This window comes from Pogona vitticeps, chromosome 7 (assembly GCF_051106095.1).
Source record: "Pogona vitticeps strain Pit_001003342236 chromosome 7, PviZW2.1, whole genome shotgun sequence".
Taxonomy (NCBI): domain Eukaryota; kingdom Metazoa; phylum Chordata; class Lepidosauria; order Squamata; family Agamidae; genus Pogona; species Pogona vitticeps.
The window spans coordinates 2,629,059-2,651,500 of NC_135789.1; the positions used below are offsets into that span (position 1 = coordinate 2,629,059).

A 22,442-nucleotide genomic window follows, 5' to 3' on the forward strand; every position below is an offset into this window, starting at 1 on the left:
GATTTGAAAAAGAGGCTGGTTGGTTGTGGGTTTTTTTGTTTTTGTTTTTTTGTTTTTTTGGAGAGGGAATGGCACTATTTATGTTATTAAAAACATTTTTATCCTACCCCCTGCCTCAAAGTGAAGCAGGTTTACAAAAGTTTATGAGACAAAGGCTCCAGTGCCCACCCCCAAAATGCAGCAAAGCAAAAAAGATCAGGAATTATTATTTTTTTAAGCTGAAAAGATTTAAAAGTACTGCCAATTATACCAATCAAACTAAAAGCAAGGGAACTGAATTAATAGCCCAAAGCATACACTGAAATGTCAGACAACCCCAAAGCCTGCATGGAACAGAGAAATGTCCAACCCAGCTGACAATACCAAGAAAGAAGGGACCCGCTCCAGTGTTCAGGCAGAGTATGGCGTGTTGGCAGCTGGTTTATGGTATCGCTTTGAAAAGTTACTTTTCCCTGAAACCTTCCAGGTGTTGCAGTTCAAAAAAATAACTTTTTTGGGGGGGGAACATCCTCTGTGGGGGTCTCGGAGACCCTCAAAATTAGCCTTGAGGGTTGCACGGGGCTCCTGTGTTGCCCTTTACTCACCTCGGGTTCAACTGGAGAGGCTGGGGATGAAACCTGGCACTTTTTGCATACAAACCGCAGACCTTCTGCCACTGGAGTACGGACGCGGTCTTGCTGGCAATCTTCCTGCGGGCATTTGGTTGACCACCTTGGGGAGCGGGGACTCAACATAACTGCCCTTTGGTTTCACCCAACATGCCTGTTCCTACTTTCCCAGCTCCATTCCACCACCCCCCATGGTGTACACGGGGGCAGCCCTCCCAAGGTGCGGCATGAAGGGGATCAGAAGCTGCTGCCCACCCACCCCCTGGACAGCCTCAGCAAAGCCCAGTGACCTCCCCCCTTCCTTACCTTGTACAACTGGTGGAAGCCAAAAGCAATGCCGGCCAGGATGATGGCTAGAGCACCGTAATCCCGCCATCTGGAGCTTGGAGGACCTTAAGAGGACACGAGCAAGAAGCGAGTGAGTAGGGACATAATGAATTCACTTTGCTTTCCCAGCTGGGCCCCGGGAAATAGAGCTGTAGTTCAGTTTTAAAAAAATGTTGTCCTCTGATGAATGAAACTTTCATCTGTCGATCGAACAAAGCTCAAAAGACAAAAACTGTGTCTTCCCTAGGTAAGGGGATCTCCGCCTGGGGTAGCTCCTTACGAACCATGCCTGGCATAGCATTCCCCCTTCTGTCCAGACCTCAAATCTCTGCCCCTCCCCATGGCTCTGACCTCCAGGATGAATCCAAAGACACCTGTGGGTCTCCCTCTCCCCCCTGCCATTCCCCCCCCCACAACAACTGGCTCCGCGGTGGCCTTTCACCTCTTTCATCTCTCTCTCTCCGTTCCTGTAATGCTTGCGCTAAGATCATTTTATTGCCCCCTGGTTTTCATTATTAATGAAAAGGGACCGGGATGATCTTTCAGAAAGTTCAGAGAGTCTATAAAGACAAGAAGCTGAAATGCCATTTTACTCATTTTAGGGATGTGTGAAACAATTCTGTCTTCTGGCAAAAAAAAAAAAAAGCCACCAAGGAGAAGAACTAGTTCGGGGATGGAGGGCAGGGAGAAACCCTAGCAAGGACTCCCCACCAACTCCTGCGCTCCATTTCCAACCCTGAGGACCTGTAACCTTGGCAGATTTATGGCAGAGTCCTTCTTTTTCATCATTCTGCGGTGATAACAACTAATTTATTGTGTCAGGAACTAAACAGGATAGGCAAAAGTCCAGAATCTGGGAACATTACGTTTTTAGGAATCCCACAGAAGAGAAAAGCCACATGCGTTGATACTCCCTTTTTTGCTCCCTTGGGTCAAAGGCTCAGGGAGCAAAGAGACACAATTTCTTGAGATCTCTCAGTGATCGCCTGGAGGCCACCCTCAGCTCACCCAGGGTGACCTTCCTAAGTTGGCAATTCGTAGCCCTGGCTTTGCACTCAAAAGGGTGCACGTGGGAGGAATTGCCTGCTTTGTAGAAGAGACAGCCAAGACTAGGAAAAAGTTTAAATCTTTGCAAACACCCACATGCCATGGCCATAAATACTGGGGGATCCTGACAACACCCAGGAGATTCACACACCCCTTACACACACCTTAGCAATGAAGGGAGTTAAAAGATGAGAGGAAAGTATTATAAACTCCGTCAATCATTTAAACACTTAAAGTTAGATTTGCCCTCACTCTCGGTTTAAAATATTTCCTACATGCCAGCGGTAGAGAGCAAATACCATTTCTCTTTTCCTCCTCTTGCTCTTTTCCTTCTTCCCTCCTACAGTTGGGGGGTTCAGTTTGGGAGCGTGTTTAAACTAGTCAGATTGAGTGATGCTTCCAGCGACTAATCGCATGTCAAATAAAAGATATTTTATGTAATAAATTACCGCTACAAGTAATTCAGATGTCATTTATCAGTTTTATTATCAGTCAACCTAAGTCTTGTTTCTCTATATTAATCAAAATCAAGGAGTTGAGGTTTGTGATGGTGATCCCTTAAAAGAGAGAGAGAGAGAGAGAGAGAGAGAGAGAGAGAGAGAGAGAGAGAGAGAGAGAGAGCAGTTTTGACACCTCTTACAGGGGAAAGGAGACGTGAAGGAGAAAAGATTCAACCACACACGCTGGGGGTGTGTGAACATTTGCACACACAAAGAATAAAGAAGAGAAAAACAGTTCTGCCCTTCAGCTAAACAGAAACTGGATCAGAAAATGAGGGCCGGAGAAAACTTAAGTGCATGAAAGTTTGGAAAAGGTCCTGTGATTTATGACCACTTTCTGGGACCCACATTTTCAAAGCTGCCCGTCGAAAGAGCAACCAACGGGCAATTCTGGATGGCATGTTCACATCGCTGCTTTACCGCTTCTTCCAATACACACATTTCTGCATATAATTTTGCCTAGTATACCACATCATGTGAAACGCTGGACTGGAGGAATCCCAAGCCAGAATCAAGACTGCTGGAACAAATATCAACAACCTCAGATATGCAGATGATACCACTCTAATGGCAGAAAGTGAGGAGGAATTAAAGAACCTCTTAATGAGGGTGAAAGAGGAGAGCGCCAAAAATGGTCTGAAGTTCAACATCAAAAAATCCTAAGATCATGGCCACTGGTCCCACCACCTCCTGGCAAATAGAAGGGGATGATATGGAGGCGGTGACAGATTTTACTTTCTTGGGCTCCATGATTACTGCACGTGGTGACAGCAGCCACGAAATTAGAAGACGCCAGCTTCTTGGGAGGAAAGCGATGACAAACCTAGACAGCATCTTAAAAAGCAGAGACAAGACATCACCTTGCCGACAAAGGTCCGCATAGTCCAAACCATGTTTTTTTCAGTCCTGGCTGACCGCAGGCTGACTGCCAAAGAACTGATGCTTTCGAATTGTGGTGCTGGAGGAGACTCTTGAGAGCCCCCTGGACTGCAAGGACAACAAAACCATGCATTTTGAAAGAAATCAACCCTGAGTGCTCACTCAGGAGGGACAGATCCTGAAGCTGAGGCTCCAATCCTTTGGCCATCTCATGAGAAGAGAAGACTCCCTGGAAAAGACCCTGATGTTGGGAAAGTGTGAAGGCAGGAGGAGAAGGGGATAACAGAGAGGACGAGATGGTTGGACAGGGTCATCGAAGCGACCAACATGAATTTGACCCAACTCTGGGAGGCAGTGGAAGACAGGAGGGCCTGGCATGCTCTCGGGTCCGTGGGGGTCACAAAGAGTCCGACACGATTTAGCAACTAAACTACAAATACCTCTTTTTTTGCAAATAAATCCCCTTAAATTAGGCATTTTTGATTTGAACTTTCACAACAGGTGCATCCGCTGTGCACTTTCCCTCATTTCTGTACACCTTTCTCAAGTGGAGAATTCGACGGTGAAATTCAGAGGAGTGCAATTTTCAAAGGAGAATTGTTTGTTTGTTTGTTTATTCGATTTTTACCCCATCCCTCTAGACATCGTCTACTCGATTTGTTTCCATTTGATTTTTCAAACTGCAAAATCAGGTATGCCATATGAGAAAGACTGAAATCACATCAGAAATAAAACAAGCAAGCAAGCAAGCAAACCAAAAGAACTGCTGGATAGCTCAGTGGTTAAGGTCTCTGGCTCCAGAGCCAGAGGCTGGGAGTTCGAATTTGAGCTGGAGGCCTCCTTGGCAGGAGCTGGACTCACTGATCCATAGAGTCCCTTTTAAGCTCTGCAATTTTAAGGTTATTATTATTATTTATTATTATTATTAAAAGAAGAATTCCCTGTGCATGGAAAACTAGCTTCTTTCTAAAACTGCTAACCTCATATTAACACGTCACCTTTGCACGTGCAGAAAGAGGCTTAAAGGAAAAAAAAAGATAATTATTATCATTTACCACTCATTTTAGCCGTAATACACTACTAGTACTATTGCAACCACCACTGTTAATGACTACTTCTCGGACATGTTTTTCTTAAAAATAAAAGAAGACAAAACTCTTCTAGGATCAACATCACATAGTGAAATACCACGTGTGTTTTAAGGGAACAACCTAAATAGTTGCGTCCAAGTGAGTATGTGACAAACAGCAGTATTAGACACACTTGCTTGGGTGATGGGTGGGTTTATGCTGTGTGACCTCAACCAGATTCTAGCTGGGGAATTATTAGAGAGAAGCCCAATAGCATCCAAATGTGTGATTTTTCCCCCCACTTGAAATTCCCAGGCGGCACATTCTGCTGCAGACCGTGCCATGCCCGTACATCCGAATCAGATCGGCAAATTCACTCCCTCCTGGGTTCTCTCTCCACTTCAGAGTAAGCTCCGAAGCCAGTTGGAGAGCAGCATCAGAATTACAGCTTGATCCAAAGGGCTGTGGCTTAATTGCCCGTTTTGAGTTGCTGCATGTAATTAATTAATTTGCCTGTCATTTTCATGAGCAAGGATGGGAGCCAAAGAACAGGGAGCCAACAAAGTTGCAGTGTGCTCTATAATACCTTTGCTGGAACGAGTAGGTGTAAGTGAGCTTACTCATGAGAAATTGTCTAATCACATCTAGGACTGGAGGACTCTGACCTGGGAAGGTAACTCGCATGCCTTTTCTTTTTCCCCTTAAAGGAGTGGCTGATGAACAAGGTAGGATTTGCTGATAGATAAGCATCAGTGAAGAAACAGATCTTGACTCCCACTCGGTTGGACTTCAAGAAGAACTGGCGCTATTCATTGATGCAGAATTCACTGCAAAAACTAGCGCATTAGCATTATTATTCTTAGCACTACATTGTTGGTTTCTTGTTACTTCTTAATATTATTAGTGGTGCTCATCTGTAAGATGAGCAACATCTTAATAAAGCTATATTCTTCAATTTAAAAAAAACATTTAAACATATAACAAAAATATTTCCTTAAAATTCCCCATTAGAACATTTTTCAAATAACAAGTAAACGCTACCTGTTACCTTTTTTTAAAAAAAACCCACAATAAATCTATCAGCTACTAGTTGTTACATTACAGTAACGTTATCCCCCAAATAGTTACAAATAAAATCATTATTTGCAGACGTTTCCCCAAGTCACCTACAGGTTCTGTTTCATTCCCTGGAACCCTATTGAGTGGGGAGGAAAACGGCACAAGGATGAAAAGATACGTATGTTTGCAATGTTTTGAACAAAATATTTACAGCAAAACATATGGACAGTAGGACTGTTACCTTTAAGAATCATATTTTTTAATCAGACACCTAGTCTCTTTTTACTGTACTTTCACCTTCTTGCATCTAATCCTTTAAGAATTTCTCACGTGCTTCTCGTTGCTTGAAGAAAGAAGACAGATTGGCAGATGCTTTGGAAATAAAACAACTGACAGTGGCCACTTTCACAGGGCTACTTACTGTAGGGAGCAAGGTGAGGGGGCTGAGCCGGTCCCAACTGAGTAGAGAGACCTAAGGGTTGAGGCTCTTCTTTGATGGTTCCCGACTGCTGGAAAGCCAGGTCAATTTCTTCATCCGTCAGTCCTGGTGGACGAAGAAGACAACATCTTTAAAGACAATGAAAGACACCTTTGCTTCCCTGATTGGTTTCTGTATAATTAAGGAGGCACAGCAACCACCTCAAATATTTCACTCTTTATTTCCAGCTGCTTGCAGAAGAAAATATTTGCAACCGTTTGCTAGATCCTCTGTTACGATCCTGATTGTGACGGGATCCACTGTCTGAGAAAGGCCTGTACTTCATCATTTCTGAAAAGCCAAGCATGTTCTCTGAGCTGAGGATGTGCGCTCTCTCTCTCTCTCTCTCTCTCTCTCTCTCTCTCTCGTCAATGGCAACTGATCATGCTCAGTTGGTGGGGTGCTGGTAGGGGCTGCTGGTGGCCCCATTTTGGTTGCAATTCTGAATGCAGGATGACTATTGTAGGCGTGAACTCACGGACTGAATTCACTACTGCAAGGAAGAATAACTATCCCACAATTATGGGCTGAAGCATCACGGATTCATAGGATTTTAGATCCGAAAGATCATTTGCACTGATCTTCCATTAAAAGCTTTCCCTAGAGATCACTTCAAAGGATTCTTCTTTTAAAAAGTTACCCAAAGAAACCGTTTGAGTTACTTTCCGTGGCTAAAAACAGAGAGAGCATTAAAAAACAAACTTAGAACTATGTCAGCAGCGATTTGTCTGGTCCCTGGAATTGCATTTTGCCACTTAATTTACTTTGTAGAAGTAACTTCCCAACCAAGCACTGAAGAATCAAGCGGAAGTCAATGGCGTTTGGGCAACTACACAACTCCGTGAACGGAGTGAAAAAAAGTTTGCCTTGATCTACCTGGGGAGCTACCTGAGATGGAGAGTCCCCACCAAAATTTACTAGGAGCAACAGAACAATATTTTGGCAAACAAGTGCCGCATCTCGAATTTCGGATGGGTGTAAACAGACACTCTCCCCCCCCACCCCATCTCAATTTAACCTTAAGCGAGGGAGTATTAGCCTTCACTGCCACTTTTCAAATGTGGCTCATTCAATTTCCTTAATTTATCTTTGAGTTTATGGCTGCTTCTCAAGTAGCTTTTCTATTGCAATTTCCCCCATTCTTCCCCCGAAACGAGAGAGCAAAAAAAGGGGGGGGGGAACGTATCCCATCAACTGCAAATGTGCCTCATTTTAATCTGTAATGGTGCTTAAAAAAAAAAAAGCAAGAACAACTCTGGAGTGGGGAGAAAACTAACAATAATGTAGGGAAAACAGACAGGGAAACAAAAAGCTAATTATTGGGTTAGACGACTAATTAGTCTAGATCGTTTCTGAAGATGGAAATAATTTGCTTTATTTTATGACAAATGCGGAAATAAAAAAAGGAGGGAGAAGGGAAAGAGGGAGGGGGAAAAATCAGGTCTGGCTGTGATTAGCATGAATGGGACGCAGAACATCAGGAGGAAATAAAGCTAAAACAAAACAGATCAGAGGAAGGCCACGCCAAAACTTTCAGAAATGAAGTTGGTGTCCCGTTCCCCTCCCTCCTCTTCCAGCCGCCACCATCCTTGGTTTAAAAGGGCTTATCCAGCGCTGGCCCAGCCGTCCGTCCGGGCATGACGAGGAAACCGCACAGACCTCCCCTTTTTACAGAGGCCACAACATCTGGAAAAGATTTGGCCAACAAGAGAGAGAAAGGAGAGAAGAAAGAAAAGCAGCTGCTGACCAACATCTGTGAAGGAAGCAAAACAGCTGGTTTGGCTTTCCTCCGATAGGGAGAAAGCGTTCTCTCTCTCTCTCGCAGTATGAATGAATTGGGAAGAAAAGAAGGAATGTGCGACGGGAATGGGAACAGCCCTGCAAAGATGCCAGAATGACGGACGGGAGGAAATACAGATACAGGGAAGACGATGCATCCTTCAGATGGTGCTTTAGCAACTTAAAACTTGTAAAGAGAAAACTATGTGACTTTTGGGAGGGTAGGAAAGCCCTGGTTCAGTCCATAGGATGACCAGTTAAAAGGGTCTTAATACCAAGCGATGGGACAGACTCTTCCTTGCCTGTCGAAAGGAAAGAATACGGGGGGTGGAAAGGATGAAAGATCTGAATCAGAGCTTGGAAAAGTTACTGCCTTATTACTGTGATAAAAATGTAATGTTTCATCCGAGAAACAACTTTTTCCCAGGCTTCTTATTTCACAGAATCATAGAATAATGAAGTTGGAAAAGGCCTCTAAGGGCATGGAGTCCAACCCCCCCCCCCGCTCAAGGAAGGAACCCAAGTCAAGGCAGATCGGACAGAGGGTGGTCCTGTTTTCTCTTGAACGTCTCCATTGCTGGCGCACTCACCACCTACAGGGATCATGGGGTTCCATTGTTGTACTGCTCTAACGGTTAAGAAGTTTTTCCTGATATTCTGGCTTTCTGTCGCTTGAGCCCATTTTATTACATGCCCAGCACTTTGAGATGATGGAGAACAGATCCTGTCCCTCCTCTGTAGGACAGCCTTTCAAATATTTGAAAAGTCCTATCATATCACCCCCTCGGTCTTCTTTTCTCAAGGCTCAACAGGCCCATTTCTTCCAGTCTTTCCTCTTAGGGCTTAGTTTCCAGCCTTCTTAGGCTGAATTTCGTTGTATGGGTATACTGTGTATATACTTACAATGAAAATAAATTATTATTATTATTAGTTTGAAGAGGGCTGAACCCACTTCAAGGGCTTGGGGATCCATTGTGCCATTTGAAACAACTAAACCCCATGAACTACAAAGATCACAGTTACACGTGCTCATTGTTAACTCGTGCCAAATTTTAATCCTGGCTGTTAAAATCCAAACCAGAATTTTAGAAGACCCTTGAATGACTTCTAGGAGGACATGGATTCTCAAAAGAGGGCGTGAGAGAAAGAGAATTAAGGCACGCACACTCCCAGTGGAGATGAGCCGAAGTCTTTCAAAAGCAGCATCAGCCAAAGGAACGCATGCAGAAACATCTCCCCAAGGCGGTAGAAGCCAATTTCCTGGATGGGTGGCAGTGCCACTGATTTTAGAAGCTTGGTTTAATTACAAGTGCCCCCCCAAAAAAACAACTTTTGCTTCCAAAGCTGCCCATCAGTAGAGGCTGTTTTCTAAGGCTGTTCTCCTGGCGCACACACACACACACACACACACACACAACCTTTGGACATCTGGGAGGTGTCTTGGTACCCAGTGTATGAGGTGGCCCTGCGGGAAGATGTCAAAGGAAATCAGGCAAACTATTTGTGAGACTAGATAGAAATGCAGCATCTCTTCCCCCCCCCTTCCCGGCTGACCCCACGTGGAAGCCGTGAGGCAATGAGGTGAAGTTTGCCTTTATCTCCGACACAAAGTTCTCGCAGGTTTTTTACTCTTTAAAAGTCCCTCTTTGGCTCAAGCATGCTGGATCCCTCCCGGGGGCACTTTGGTGGCTCTTAGAGGCACAGTCTCAGGTGCCAGGATTTTTGAGGGAGTGGTTGTGCAAACAGTACTTCGCGTCGGTCGTTATCAACAGGTTATCGTTGTAAACCGTACCTGGAAAAACGATGGAGAAACATCCTGTAGTGCCTTACCTAGGTCTAACACTGGCCCTTGAAAATGCTTTTAAAAGGAAATACAAAGCCATTAATTCAGGTGTAATACAACAGGAAGCAGGAAAAGGATCTGGTTCCCCGTTCCCCCTGACACACAGCTATGCAATCTGCACTCTGTGTTTAATCCACCACTTTATAAGTTTGTGTTCCCCCCCAAAAAAGCTGTGCAGATTTTATTACAGATATTGTTATGAGGTCCTAAGCGACAACGTATGCCCTTTGGAATAGCCTAAGTCCAGAGGTGAAGCAGCAAAGTCACACCCTCCACACTTTTGTGGAAGAAGGAGGGACAACAACGGTATGGATAGTGCAAGACAGCATGATTATGAACCAGCGTTTATGATGACAGCATCTCTCTCTCTCCCCCCCCCTCTGGGTTTTCTTCCACTGCTAGAAAGTTAAGGTAAATAACAGTAACCATATCAACCTGTCACCTCCCAAGTTCTGATCCCTTCCCGTGGACTCTGAAAATACTGTTTCCCAGGGCTCTTGGCTTTAGTATCCTATGAACTCACGTGTCCTGTTTTCCCCAAGATCCCCGATACCTAAGATGCAAAGGCCGGAGCTTTGGCAATTTCAAGAAGGGAAGGAGATCTCCAGCGCAACCTTCCTCACTCTGTTGACACCTAAGCAGGAAAGGGAGGAAAACTCAGGGGACAGGATGGATCCCACATTTCACAACGAGGCCCGAAGCTTTTAAAACCGATAACTCAAGTTTGTTGAGTCTCATCCCAATGGATGCAAGATGTATCTGTCTCTCCTTCCATGGAACCTGTAGGAATGGCACGGGGGGGGGGGGAGGGAGGCCAACACGTTTGTTATGAAGCTGTCCATCCAGAGAAGGAAAAGACGAACGGAACCGCAGTAAAAAAATCATCCTGCTCGCTTCTCTCTTTTGCTCCCGCTGGTCAAATCCAGCTGAAAGGACACAGCACAGTGTGGCAAATATTACAGCAAAAGAGTGCACGGCAAACCACAAGAGAAGTTTTTTGTCCCTGTGATCTCCTAAACTGAAAAGGAAATATCCCCCATTGTTAACATACCCTCCTCCTGGTTTTCTTCACATCCTGTTCGGGATGATAAAAAACAAAATGTTGCTTGCCTTAATCTGGACATATTAACTGGTGACAAGAGGATTAGACAGAGCACTGCTGTTTTTTCATCAGGAATCCTCTTAAGAAAGGACGCAGGAGAAAAGCTTGAGAGATATATCGGCCGGGTACCTCCGAATACCAGACACTGGGGCCAACGATACTGGGAGGCCGTCCACTTCCCACCCTTGCCTTGCGGGCTTTCCCAGGAGGCCCCTGGATAACCTACAAGGCAGGTAACAAATTCTGTTCAAACCCACAACGCAAATCAAAACCACGTGCCAAAAAAAATGTGTTGATTTCAATGTTCCGAGCGAGAAGCACAGACGTGACAAAACGAACCGGAAGACTCAAAAGGAGGAGTCACTTGGACAAGTGAAAGCCAGAAGGACTCCAGGGGAAGGAATCTGTCTCCCTTGGGGAGCAAGATTCAAAGTCCCGGTGCCATCACCGAGGTGGCCCCGTTGGGTGTCTCTCCACTATTACAACTTCACGGTGTTATGACCTACTTCAGGGTTGCTGAGGAGAGATAACCAAGAGTAAACCGATCAAGGAACATTAAATCAACGAACGAATGAATGAATACAAAAGGGGAGCAAGAAGACAACCCACCCCTCCGTGGATCCTCGTCAAACGGGAGGAACGTTTTGAACAAGGGGGATGCAGGGCTGCGGCCCTGGGGCAGGGTTGGTCAACTTTTTTTTGCCAGCGACTTGTATGAATAAGGTCGGAGAAGGGATACCGGACGGTCTGCGGTGAACGGCTTGTTCCACCGGGCTGGCTTCTCAATGGCGATGAAGCCGACATGGCGGTGAAGCCAGTTTGGGACTCTGCACCAAGACCACAGCCTTTGGGCTTCGCCGCCGGGCTTCGCTCCAGACCTTTCGAACAGGATTAATTTCCCATCCAAGATGGAAAGCGAGGGTGGTCCCGGATGGACGGGGGCCCCCCTAAAATAAATGGCACCAAAGATCCTCCCCAAAGAGGAAAAAACTAAGACTTGTTTGCCGTTATGCAAATCAGAACACACACACACACACACACACACCCTCCCTCTCTCTCTCAAGCTCTACAGAGGAAAATATTTTAAGGCGTTATGAAAACAAGGGCTAATTTGTCCAGCCGGTGGCATCTCGGACGAAGGAAGACGGATGGAGGGGGGAGATAGAGGAGGGGGGGCTCGGTGGGTGGGTCACGTACTGTTTTCCTCCCATCTTTTTCTCCGGCTCAGTCCTTGTGTCTTACCCTCTGCGGTTATATTATTCCTTGCAGATAGCAATCAACTAGAAGGAAGTGTGTGTCTAATTTGCATGAGATTATTTAAAACAAAAAAAAGAGAGAGTCAGAGAGAGCGCTCTGCATTAGTCAGGGTGATGGTAAACAACCCAGAGATGCCTTCTTATAATATAGCCTCAGCTCAGTTTTCAAGGCCAAATATAATTCACTTACAATCGGCAGGCTCTCTTTATTGTTCCTTTTAACCTTTTGGATCCTGCCTGCTCTTGATCTTTTCCAAGAGATCAGAAATGTTTGCTTCTCAGAACAGCGTTCAGAAGGGTGGGGTGCTGAGGGGAGGACAGAGCAAAAGCGGTGGGGGGGGGAGAAGCAGACACATTGTGCACTGGGGGTGGGACACTATGGCCCCATTCAAAACACAAAATGTGGAACAGAACTTGGACCAAAAAAAAAAAAAAAACCAGAAAGGAAAAAAAAAGCCATCTGGTTGGCTCGAATTCATGTCGAGCGAACGATAAAGAGAAAATGACAGCAAGCTTCCGGATGGCACACGACTCTTCTTTAGACCCCCATGTATTGAGACAAGCTAGATGCCAGTTTTCTTTCTCTCTCTCTCTCTCTCTCTCTCAGGAAAGAAGTCAGGCCAGAAAGCTGGCTTTTGCCATTGACTCTGAGTCTCAGCTCTGCTGGTTAGACTACGGCACACCTTTTACTTCGAGTAGCCCTAGATGTAAGCTTTTGGATTCCTCCCTTTCTCTCTCTGTCTTTTTCAGCTTCTTTTCTCTGTCCGACCCACAACCACCACCACCACACACAAGACTTGAGACCATTCCAAACAATTTTCAATATATTATCTTAATACACAACTATAGAGTAAGTCAGTCTTTATTTTCTCCAGGCTGCTCATTCGGGGAAGGGTGCGATGTTCGAAGCTGAGGAACAGCAGGTTGCCAAAAAAAGAGAATGTGTTATGTTCACGGCATGGCTGGGATTCAAACTAGGAGGGTTCTCCTTCGATGATTCATCACTCAGGCAGAAGGGATACAGGGGGGAAATTGTGAACAGCATCTTTTTATCCCAACAAGGCCCCACCACCAACCACCACAAGGAGAGTTTAAAAAAAAAAACAACCACATGCAGATTCCTTGAGCTGTATCAACAACCACTGCTAGCAGTTTTTCAGCTCCACTAGGAACAGGTCTTTTTTACCTCCAATGGCTCTTAACTGCCCATTCACTCCAAAGATGACAGCAATATGGCATTGCTGGGAAAATCTGTTCTGTCCCCCAGCTATCGGGAAGACTGAAGCAGGACAGAGAAGACTGTGGTGATAGAGGCCATTGCCCTGCCTGAAGGGAAGGTCCCAAACCCTTCAAATCCTAGTTCCACGTCAGGCGTTAGATGTGCAGGACCGTCGGATATTCTAACCAGAACCTCGCAGCCCATCAGCCGGAGCTGAGCACAAAGAGTTCGATACAGATGATATACCTGGTCGAATCAAAGAATAAAGCTCCCGTCTCATATCTAGGCTGCTCACATGTGCTACGCCGCGTACGCCCATGTGGTCCCTCCCGGTCTCCCTCCCCTTAAAAAGACATACTATCCTACCGTCCCTCCTTCCGCCTGGTCTTTTGGCGAAAGGGGAGGAGGGCAAAGAAGTCCAGCAGAGTTTAAAACACATTTCGGCGGGGTCAAAGGTGCACTCCCTCCCACCCCACCTCAATCCTCCCCCCCCCAATACACACAGCCTCCTCGGAAGAAACCTTGTCAGGTCAATTTCATCTTTCAAGGTTCTATTAGAAACCAAAGGGGAAAACAACCGAAGGTCAACGGGAAGGTCCCTGTACATTTTTCTCCCCATTTCATTTACAGGGAGACAAGTTTATTTGGACTTTTTGGGGAGGGGGTGTTGTTGGTTGGTCACGCTAGGAGAGGGGGGGTCATGGTGGGGGAGGGCACGTCTACAACCTTCCCATGGATTCAAACCAGATACTGTCCGTGTGCAAAGCGTATCCCAGTGCTACGAATCCAGGCCATACTGTCTACAAAGGGAAGCTGAGATGCGTCCTTCTCTCTTTCCAGCTTCCACTTCTACCTTGGGCTTCCCAAGGCTCAGAAGTAACTCACTGCAAACAACTAGTTCCTTGCCATTTAATTCCTTTTTTTGTTTCCTCCGAAAAATACAGGCATAGCTGAGTCACATCGGAATTGCAACTTAACAAGAGGGGCAAGGGTGATCTTTTAATTATACTCTCCTAGTCATGTGGTGTGACTTTCACACTTATGTAGGACAGAAGAGAAATATCACTGGGTTTAAGTGGTATGTCATGGCAGGCCTCGGGTTTCTGTCGTCTCCTCTGTGGGCGATGTACAAGCAGAGAGTGGACCGAGCATGGAGGGGGTCTCTCTCCAGAACTTCAGGGACGGCCCTAATGGAATTATAGATAGTAGTGTTCCAGTCTCACTGTGTTCCCCCAAAAAGGAGCTAAAAGTATTTAGTTACTTTCAAGAAAACAGGAAATTCAAAAGTTAACTCTTAAATAACAGTAACTAACTACTTTTTGAACACTTGGACCTATAAATCACTGATTTTTGAAATAAAACTTCTCAAGCTTTACCTAAAGAACACTTTAAAAAAAAACAATTAAGGATGTATAACAAAACAGAAATACTGTACTGTACTTTTCATCACGAGATAGCCTATAACAGGTTTTAAGACAAGAGCCACTGGCGGTCAATGAGATAATGGAAGAGAGGTCTGAAAAAACAGATTTAGAAAATGAATATTGCCGTTATAGAGAAAGTGGGGGGGGGAGGAACTGAGTGTTTTACTTTATTCCAAGCTACAAAGTGGAGAAAGAGTGACAAAGGAGAAGTAAAGGAAGACCTTCTTAACTTTTCACATGCCTGAGGAGTTGTACAATCGCCACGGGTGAATTCAATTCAGCCACTTTTTCCTCGGAGGGTTGTTGTGAGGATAAAAGGAGTCGGGGGGGGGGGGGAAGACAGCCATGGACAGCACTTCGTGCTCAATGGAAGAAAAGCAGGGTATAAATGTAAAATGTGAAATAAAAGGAGGACACTGGAAATGTCCTTACACGATGTCTGGCTGCTGGCCCTTCTTGCTTGGTAAGCTCTGCACTGGCAGATAACATCGTGGCTTCTCCATCCATCCTACCTGAAGGTGCCTGAGACTGGCCACACTGCACAGAGACGATGGGTGTGGGAGTCCTCCACATCTGGAGAGTGCCATGCTGGTTTGGGGGCATTTCAAAGGTCACGTCCATCCCCCCTGAACTGGGCTCAGAAACAAACGAGCAAACAAACTGCTAACAAGAGTGACTTATTTCAGGGCATTTCCAGTAACATGATCCTGAATTTTACTTTGTTAGCAACCCAGCATTAGAAGGCCCATCGTCCCCAGAAGCAGTAGCAATGCCAGAGGGTGCTCCTGTCCACATGGCCACAGTGATAGGACTCTCCAGAGGACGGGTGGAGCCTTGGGTTCAGATTTTAAAAATCTGCACTTGAGATTTCCTACTTGAGAGAGAGAGAGAGGAGGAGGAACATGTGAGGATCAATTAAAATTAATTTAAAATATGTTAATTCTGCCAGGGCTGAAGGAGTTAAATATAAAGGGCCTTGTTTGTGTTTGTATGTGTGTGTGTGGGGGGGCTGGTATTAAAAAACTTGGCAGGAGTTTTGCGTTCCTGGCCGAGCTTTCAGAGTCTATAATAAAACCAAGCGCAAATGGAGGTGAGGAAGCCAATGTCAAGGGGTGACCATTTGGGAGGGGTTGTTAAGCATCTCCCTCTCCTCGGTCTTGTTCCCCCCCCTCCCGAAACATATACTTCCCAACTTACAGGACCTCCCAGATGATGGATAGACAGAGAAAAACAGGGATCAAGCAAAAACGGCCACCTGCCGTTCACATCATCCACACTCTCTTTGTGCCCTGGAAAACATATTTTTAAAATGCACTTTTAAAAAAACTCTGGGCAGGGGTGGGCGGGTGGAATTAATTAATTAAAGCATTTGGGGTGGGATGGTTAAAAAAAAAAAGCAGCCACAGCAACAGCAGAAGCAACATTTTGGGAAGGGAAGTCAACTGGACGGATTCGTATTTTTGAAAACTATTTTTATTTATTTATTTTATTTATTAGCGAGGTGTTTTTTTTTCTTTCCTTCTGGCCAGAATACAGCAAACACCGAGGGGTCCTTTCCTCCCTTCCTTCTCCCTTCTGCCGCCCCAACCCTGCTGCCGTTAAAAGTCGTTGGGTGACCTGGAGACCCCTATTTCCCAGAGCCTTGTATAAAATTGAATTTTTTAAACATAAATTACACGTAATGACGACACTGTAAAAACTAACAGTAATGGAAAGCTATGCTGTATTTCATTAGCCTGTATTATTCCATGCCACCTGATCCAGGCGGGCCTTGTTTATGAGTTAGTGTGAGAGCAGGATGCCGATGGAAGCATTTGCTTCGACCTTGCTTTTCTCATTGGGGCATGAAATTACGACGGCGGCACCTTGATATTACGGCCATAAATACAGTAAACTGCAAATTTAAGCCAACGGCTCCTATTGTCTCCGAACATAAAGCTGATCGGTATTTATTTAAAAGGAGAATGAAAAAAATATTATAGATCACCTTGTTTATGGGTTTAGATCCCCCCCTTTCTTTTCCCACCCACCCCAGTCCAATCAACAACCCCCCCGACACACCTAATTATTTTTTTTCCCAATTCCCCTCAAAACCTACATCTCTTTTGCACAGGTGACAGTTTTCGCCGGAAGGGTTGCAGGAGAGGAGAAACTCAGCCTCTGAGCAAGTGGACCTTTTGCGAAAACTGTGTCCGTTGGGGGGGGGGGGGGCAAGATCCTGCATGGAACTTGTCCCATCCCAGTTGCCATTTTTTTTAAAAGTCCTCCAACAATCATTTTATAATTGAATCCACACCCACCTTAAAGCACCCCTTCCCGGCTGCAGCCACCCTCTTTCTGCTGCAGGCACACACTAACCCGGCTTGGGAAGGGGGGGGCAAACCTTCCCCAACTCTTCTCCCACAATAGTTATTAACATGTGAAAACTAGCTCGCCTTTTTTTTTGGTGGGGGGGAGGCAAGCAAGTTTTTGCCAGCAGGAGTGGGGGGGGGGGAGGAGTGTTTGCTTGTTGCATTATTTGCATGGGGAGGAAGGTAGCAAAGAACTGCAAATGATCTCCACCCTCGCCCATATTCTGAAAGCGGATGATTCAGATGGATAACCTAGGATGGCTAACCGATTTTGTCCCTAGGAATCTCCGTTTGAGGCTTGCTTCTTTCTTTCCTCCTCCCTCCCGGTCTCTTTTCCTTCTGAGCCCTGCCTTTTCCACGGCTAGCCTTAGCAACCCCCTAAATAGAGGTTCCACCCGAACTTAATATCCCATAGGAAAAGTGCTAACACACTGATGTCTCTCTTCTGTTACTATATATTTTTCCAGTGTAATATATTTCCAAATACTCTGCGCTTTTCCAAACACCCCCCGGGGGGGGGGATTAATACACTTTGCAGAAAACAGGAGGAGGAGAAGGAGGAGGGGAGAAAGTTTCAGCAGGAATTTCCAACACGAATTCTTGATACCTGCGTCCACCTCTCCGCCCTGAGTAGACTCACCTCTATTACATTAAATGTAGCAGAAGGCGTTGAAATGGGGGGGGGGAGGAGAGGGGGAGAACCTCAACACAAAGACAAAAGGACACCGGGATATCACAAACCATATCATGGCATAAATCACAACATTACAAGCCGGTGCAAAATATATTTCATCGGAAAGGCAAAGGAGACACCACGGTGCTTGTCAGAAGGGAGGTCAGGCCCCCCCTCTCCTCTCCCCCTTCACTCCATCCTCGTCTTCCCCCCCCCCCCACTGGAGGCAAAGAGAGACCTCTGTTCGCTCCAAGCATCTTATTTTCTCTGACACACACACACACACACACACACACACACACAATTTTTAGAGGCGAGGGGACGCGCTTTTGCGGAATGGTGAAAACCTTTCCAACGTGCCAGGAAAAGTTCCTTTCGCCTTTCCACTAAATAAAAGGCTCGCGCGTCTCCAGCGACAAGACTCTTGTGGGAAAGTCACAAAAGGAACGCAACCACCGGTTTCCATCTGTAGCAGCTCTGATTTGCCTTCTCGCCTAACAACAACACGGGCCCTCTGTTAAAAAAAAAAACATGGCTCTTTTCTTGTTAATATGAAAAGTGGCGCGGACTTATTTGTTTGGGAGAGGCTTCAAAAAATTTATTTAGCAAATGCTGTGAGCCCGGATGGCAAACCGAGGCGTCACCTCATGGTCTGCACCGCACACATGCATAATCATGTTTATTTTGTACATGATATCCTGCCTTCCGGCTGAAGAGCTCGCAGCCCCCCTCTCCATTTTTACCCACGACAACCCTGTGAGGTTAAGGACTAGCGAAATATCCCCAAGGGAGTTTCATGGCTCAGAAGGATGATGGACCCCCTTCTCTCTCTCCTCAGGCCTAGTTTGCCCCTCTAATCCCCCCCCCCCGGGGGGTTGCAATATCCAAAGCTACAAAGCCCGCACACGCCAACCACTAAACTCTTTAGAACCACCCCATCGCACACTCTCAACAATATTTTCAAAAGCCTTTGCTTAAAAAAAAAAAGTTCTTGTGCGACCCAATTGTGTGTTTTTGTTCATTTTTTTTTTAAATTACAAACATTTCTATGGGATGGGAAAGCAAATACAACCAATTCACCTTTTGCTTCCTCTACAGGAGAGGCAGGAGGAGACTTTCTGAGGCAATTAAAAAAAAATCATCCTTATCATCATTTGGGCTTGTGTGAAGCAGAGTTGATGCCTGCAGCTTTCCCCCTATCATGTCCCAAGGACTATTCTGCAGAAGCTACAAAAATGTGTGTGTGTGTGTGTGTGTGTGTGCGTGCGTGCGTGCCTGCCTGCCTGCCTGCCTGCCTGCCTGCCTGCCTGCCTGCCTGCCTGCCTGCCTGCCTGCCTGCCTGCCTGCTGGGTCTGGACTACAACTCCCAGAATCCCCCAGCCAGGGGAAGAAGAAAAAATTAACAACAGCGGAACAGGGGAGAGAGAGAAAAACAAACAAGGAGGAGGGAACGCAGGGCTTTAAATGACCACACTGGTGCCAGCTGCTTGAGCAGTAAAGGATGAGGAAAAGTTTCATCATCACCCCTGCGGGACCCACAAAAAATGTGCTAACGGCAGGCTCCAATTCTCTAGGGCTGAGCGTGGCACCACAACCATAGTTCTTGGGAGGTGGATTGCGGGCATCGCTTCCCCGCCAGCACCCGAGGAACAAAAAACAAAAAAGCAAGACAATGTGAGGGGGGGAAAAATGAGGAAGAGTGTGTGTGTGTGTGTGTGTGTGTGTGTGTGTGTGTGTGTGTGTGTGTGTGTATGTATATATATATATATATATATATATATATATATATATATATATATATATATATATACAGTGGTGCCCCGTATAGCGAGGTTAATCCGTTCCGGATTAACCTTCGCTATACGAAAACATCGCTGTGCGGGGCAGGAAAACCTATTGGAACGCATTAAACTTAGTTTAATGCGTTCCAATAAGTTTGTAAACTTACCCCTCCAGCGATGTTTTCGCTCCGGCGGCCATTTTGGAGCCGCCGATCAGCTGATCGGCGGCTCCAAAATGGCCGCCGCATGACCCGAAATGCCCCCCCCGCAGCGTTTTCGCGCCCTCCCCTTGCTTAGGGAGGTCGCGAAAACGCTGCAGGGGGGGCATTTCGGGCCATCCGCGGCCGTTTTAATATATATATATATATATATATATATATATATATATATATATATATATATATATATATATATATATATATATATATATATATATATATATATATATATATATATATATATATATATATATATAGGGGAACCGGAGAAGTCTTCGAGTCTCGTAGCCAGCCTGGTCAAGGGTCAGGTTCTATCAAGCCGCAGCTGCGATTCTTTGCCCAGTTTTGGGCGTGCGTGTCCTATTTTCAGGTGGATACTGGGGGAGGGGGGGAGATGGGAATTTTCTGGGGAAATTTTAAAAAAAAGCAAATACAAGATAGCCATTCTGGAATCCAGGTCTCACAAAGAGCAGTTGGCAGGATGTGTTTCAGCTGGCAAAGGTTAAGGGGACAAACGGCAAAGGTTTTCAAATACAGTATATGAATATACGAATATCTGTCAGGCAAAAGTTGAACAAGGCTCGGTTCTTTGTTCGTCCAGAGCAGATGCTTTGAAAAGACAAATTGAGCTCCATGTGTTTGCATTAAGAATGTTACTTTTTGCATTAAACAAGAGGAACGCATCCAATCTTTTAAGAATAACAGCAAACAGATACTATCAAAATGATCTTATTTCAATCTGCCTGTGTTGGCTCTAACAGTAAAAATACTAACATTAGCATGTTCAGTTTAACACGTTGCTTCCAAGCTATGCTCCAGAGGGGAAGACCAGAATCAACAGATGCAAAGGAATGGCATGCAAAATGTTAGGAAAATCTTACAAACTATACGAGCTGTTCAACAATGAAACAGCTTGCCTTTGGATTTCAGGACTGAGATATTCATTCATTCATTCATTCATTCATTCATTCATTCATTCATTCATTCATTCATTCATTCATTCATCTTAATTGGTGAAGCTCCAAACTGTCCCAGCTTCAAATGAATATAACATCCTTGGAATATCCATTTTTATTCCTCATCTTTCCCCCCCAAGGAACAGACAGGACGACATAAGATCCTTCCTCCTTAGAACAACTTTACAGGTCAATTTATTGTCCCCAGACCAAGAGGTGGGCTTCATACTTAAATTCTTCCTCCCAGCTACTCTAAACTACTACACAGGGCATCCTTTTAACCTTGAAAAGGGTGAGATCGACTAACCAGGAAACAGCCAACCGTCTACATTTCAACGCGTGTACGTTTTAACCTATGCTTAAACCTTCTAGACGTATGCCATAGGGGACACTGAAGGCAAAACAAGATGGAAAAGGGAAATATTTAGGGTGGTCACAGAGGTTCCAGACGCAACCTATTCTTTCTGCAAGGCTGGTGCCACAAAGCAGGAAGAACAGGCCCCCGTGGCCTGTTCCTCCTCCTGTCCCTCCACGTAAATCTTGGGCGCTGCACCCCAGAACCAGCATGTTCTCATGTTGCCTGATGTCAAGTCACTGAGAGGCAGAGAGAGCTATGGGTTTCAAAAAAAGTTCTTCCTCTGGAGAGCCTTCCACTTTGACTCCTCTTCGAAACGGACACGGTCAGACACACAGGGGTTCAAATCCAGACTTTAAAGCCTACGAAACTGGACAGCTTGCACGGGTTAATATTTGGGTTTCTCTCCAATTTGATTTTTCTCCCACCCCCCCAAAAAAATTCTAGAGTCCCTTCAACCAGATGAAGTCGGCCAATGTTATTAAATTATTTTCAAACACAAACGGAAATGGAATTTTTATCCAAATTAGTTAAGGGGTGGAAGTCCTGCATAACCTCAGACGCTTGAAGCTTTTCCAGACAATCTCAGCATTGGGGCAGAAGGACCAAAGGGTGAAGCAAGCTGCCTGGTTTTCTGATGCAACGCTGGGACGTCTACGAGGTGGCTCTCTGAATCCCCTGATAACCTCCAGGCAGCCCCGGGCTAACCGAGTTTATTGATGGTGTGGTACAGGTGCTGATTTTTTTAAGAAAAGGAATGAGTTCCAAGGGAATTGTCAATAAACACACAGACCCGTTGTCGCCCCCTCCACTCCTCCCAACACTACAAACTCACACACACACACACAAATGCTCCTTTTAGCCGGCACAGAACTCACACTTTGCAAACAAATTATTTAACTGCTCTTCTTCCCCTTGGGGACGGTAGCGATCATCTCAAAAACGGCAGCTCGTCTCTCGCATCCAGGCACCCGCCTTGATAGGTTAAATGCCGCCGTTTAATTACAGTAATGGAAGCTGCTATTTTTTGGTTCTTATAAACATAGCTTCTCTTCTCCTCTTATTTCTTTCTCCCCCGCCCGACCAAATTAAAGCCGCACGCTCAAGAGTAATCTTTTTTAAAACGTCTCATTTTGTATTTCCGGAGTTTCGGTGGCCGCGGTAGACTTCAGGTGGTCGTATTCCTGGAGTGTAGTGTAAAAGTGGACTCTCCTAACATGCGGGTGGTAGGTAGAGAGGAGGGGGAGAGAGAGAGAGAGAGAGAAAGTTTTTTTTTCTTTTTAAATGCCAACTTGAATGACCAAGGAAAGAGGTGGAGAACACAGAACGGAAGGCAAAATGCCAAACAACCCAGAGAGCCTGCCCTTTTTATCTAGTGAGAGTATTCTGTTTCAGGAACGCAGGGAGAGAAGCTTGCATGAAAAGCCTGTTTAAAGCGGGAGGTGGGGTGGGGGGGGATGAAGCAGAAAAGATAAAACATTTCCTCTGAACTTTGTAGATCATCTCCTGCTATAAGG

General features: G+C 45.5%; 1 protein-coding gene across 1 annotated transcript in view; it reads right to left on the reverse strand.

Annotated features, from left to right (window-relative positions):
- Positions 1 to 22,442, reverse strand: part of PEX14 (peroxisomal biogenesis factor 14) — a 91,458-nt gene that overhangs the window by 7,362 nt on the left and 61,654 nt on the right. Inside the window, exons 4-5 of the mRNA XM_020782208.3 lie at positions 5,912 to 6,034; positions 915 to 1,000 (exon numbers count right to left, since the gene is read on the reverse strand). Of these exons, the coding sequence (XP_020637867.3) occupies positions 915 to 1,000; positions 5,912 to 6,034 (209 nt within the window). The remainder of the gene's footprint in view (positions 1 to 914; positions 1,001 to 5,911; positions 6,035 to 22,442) is intronic.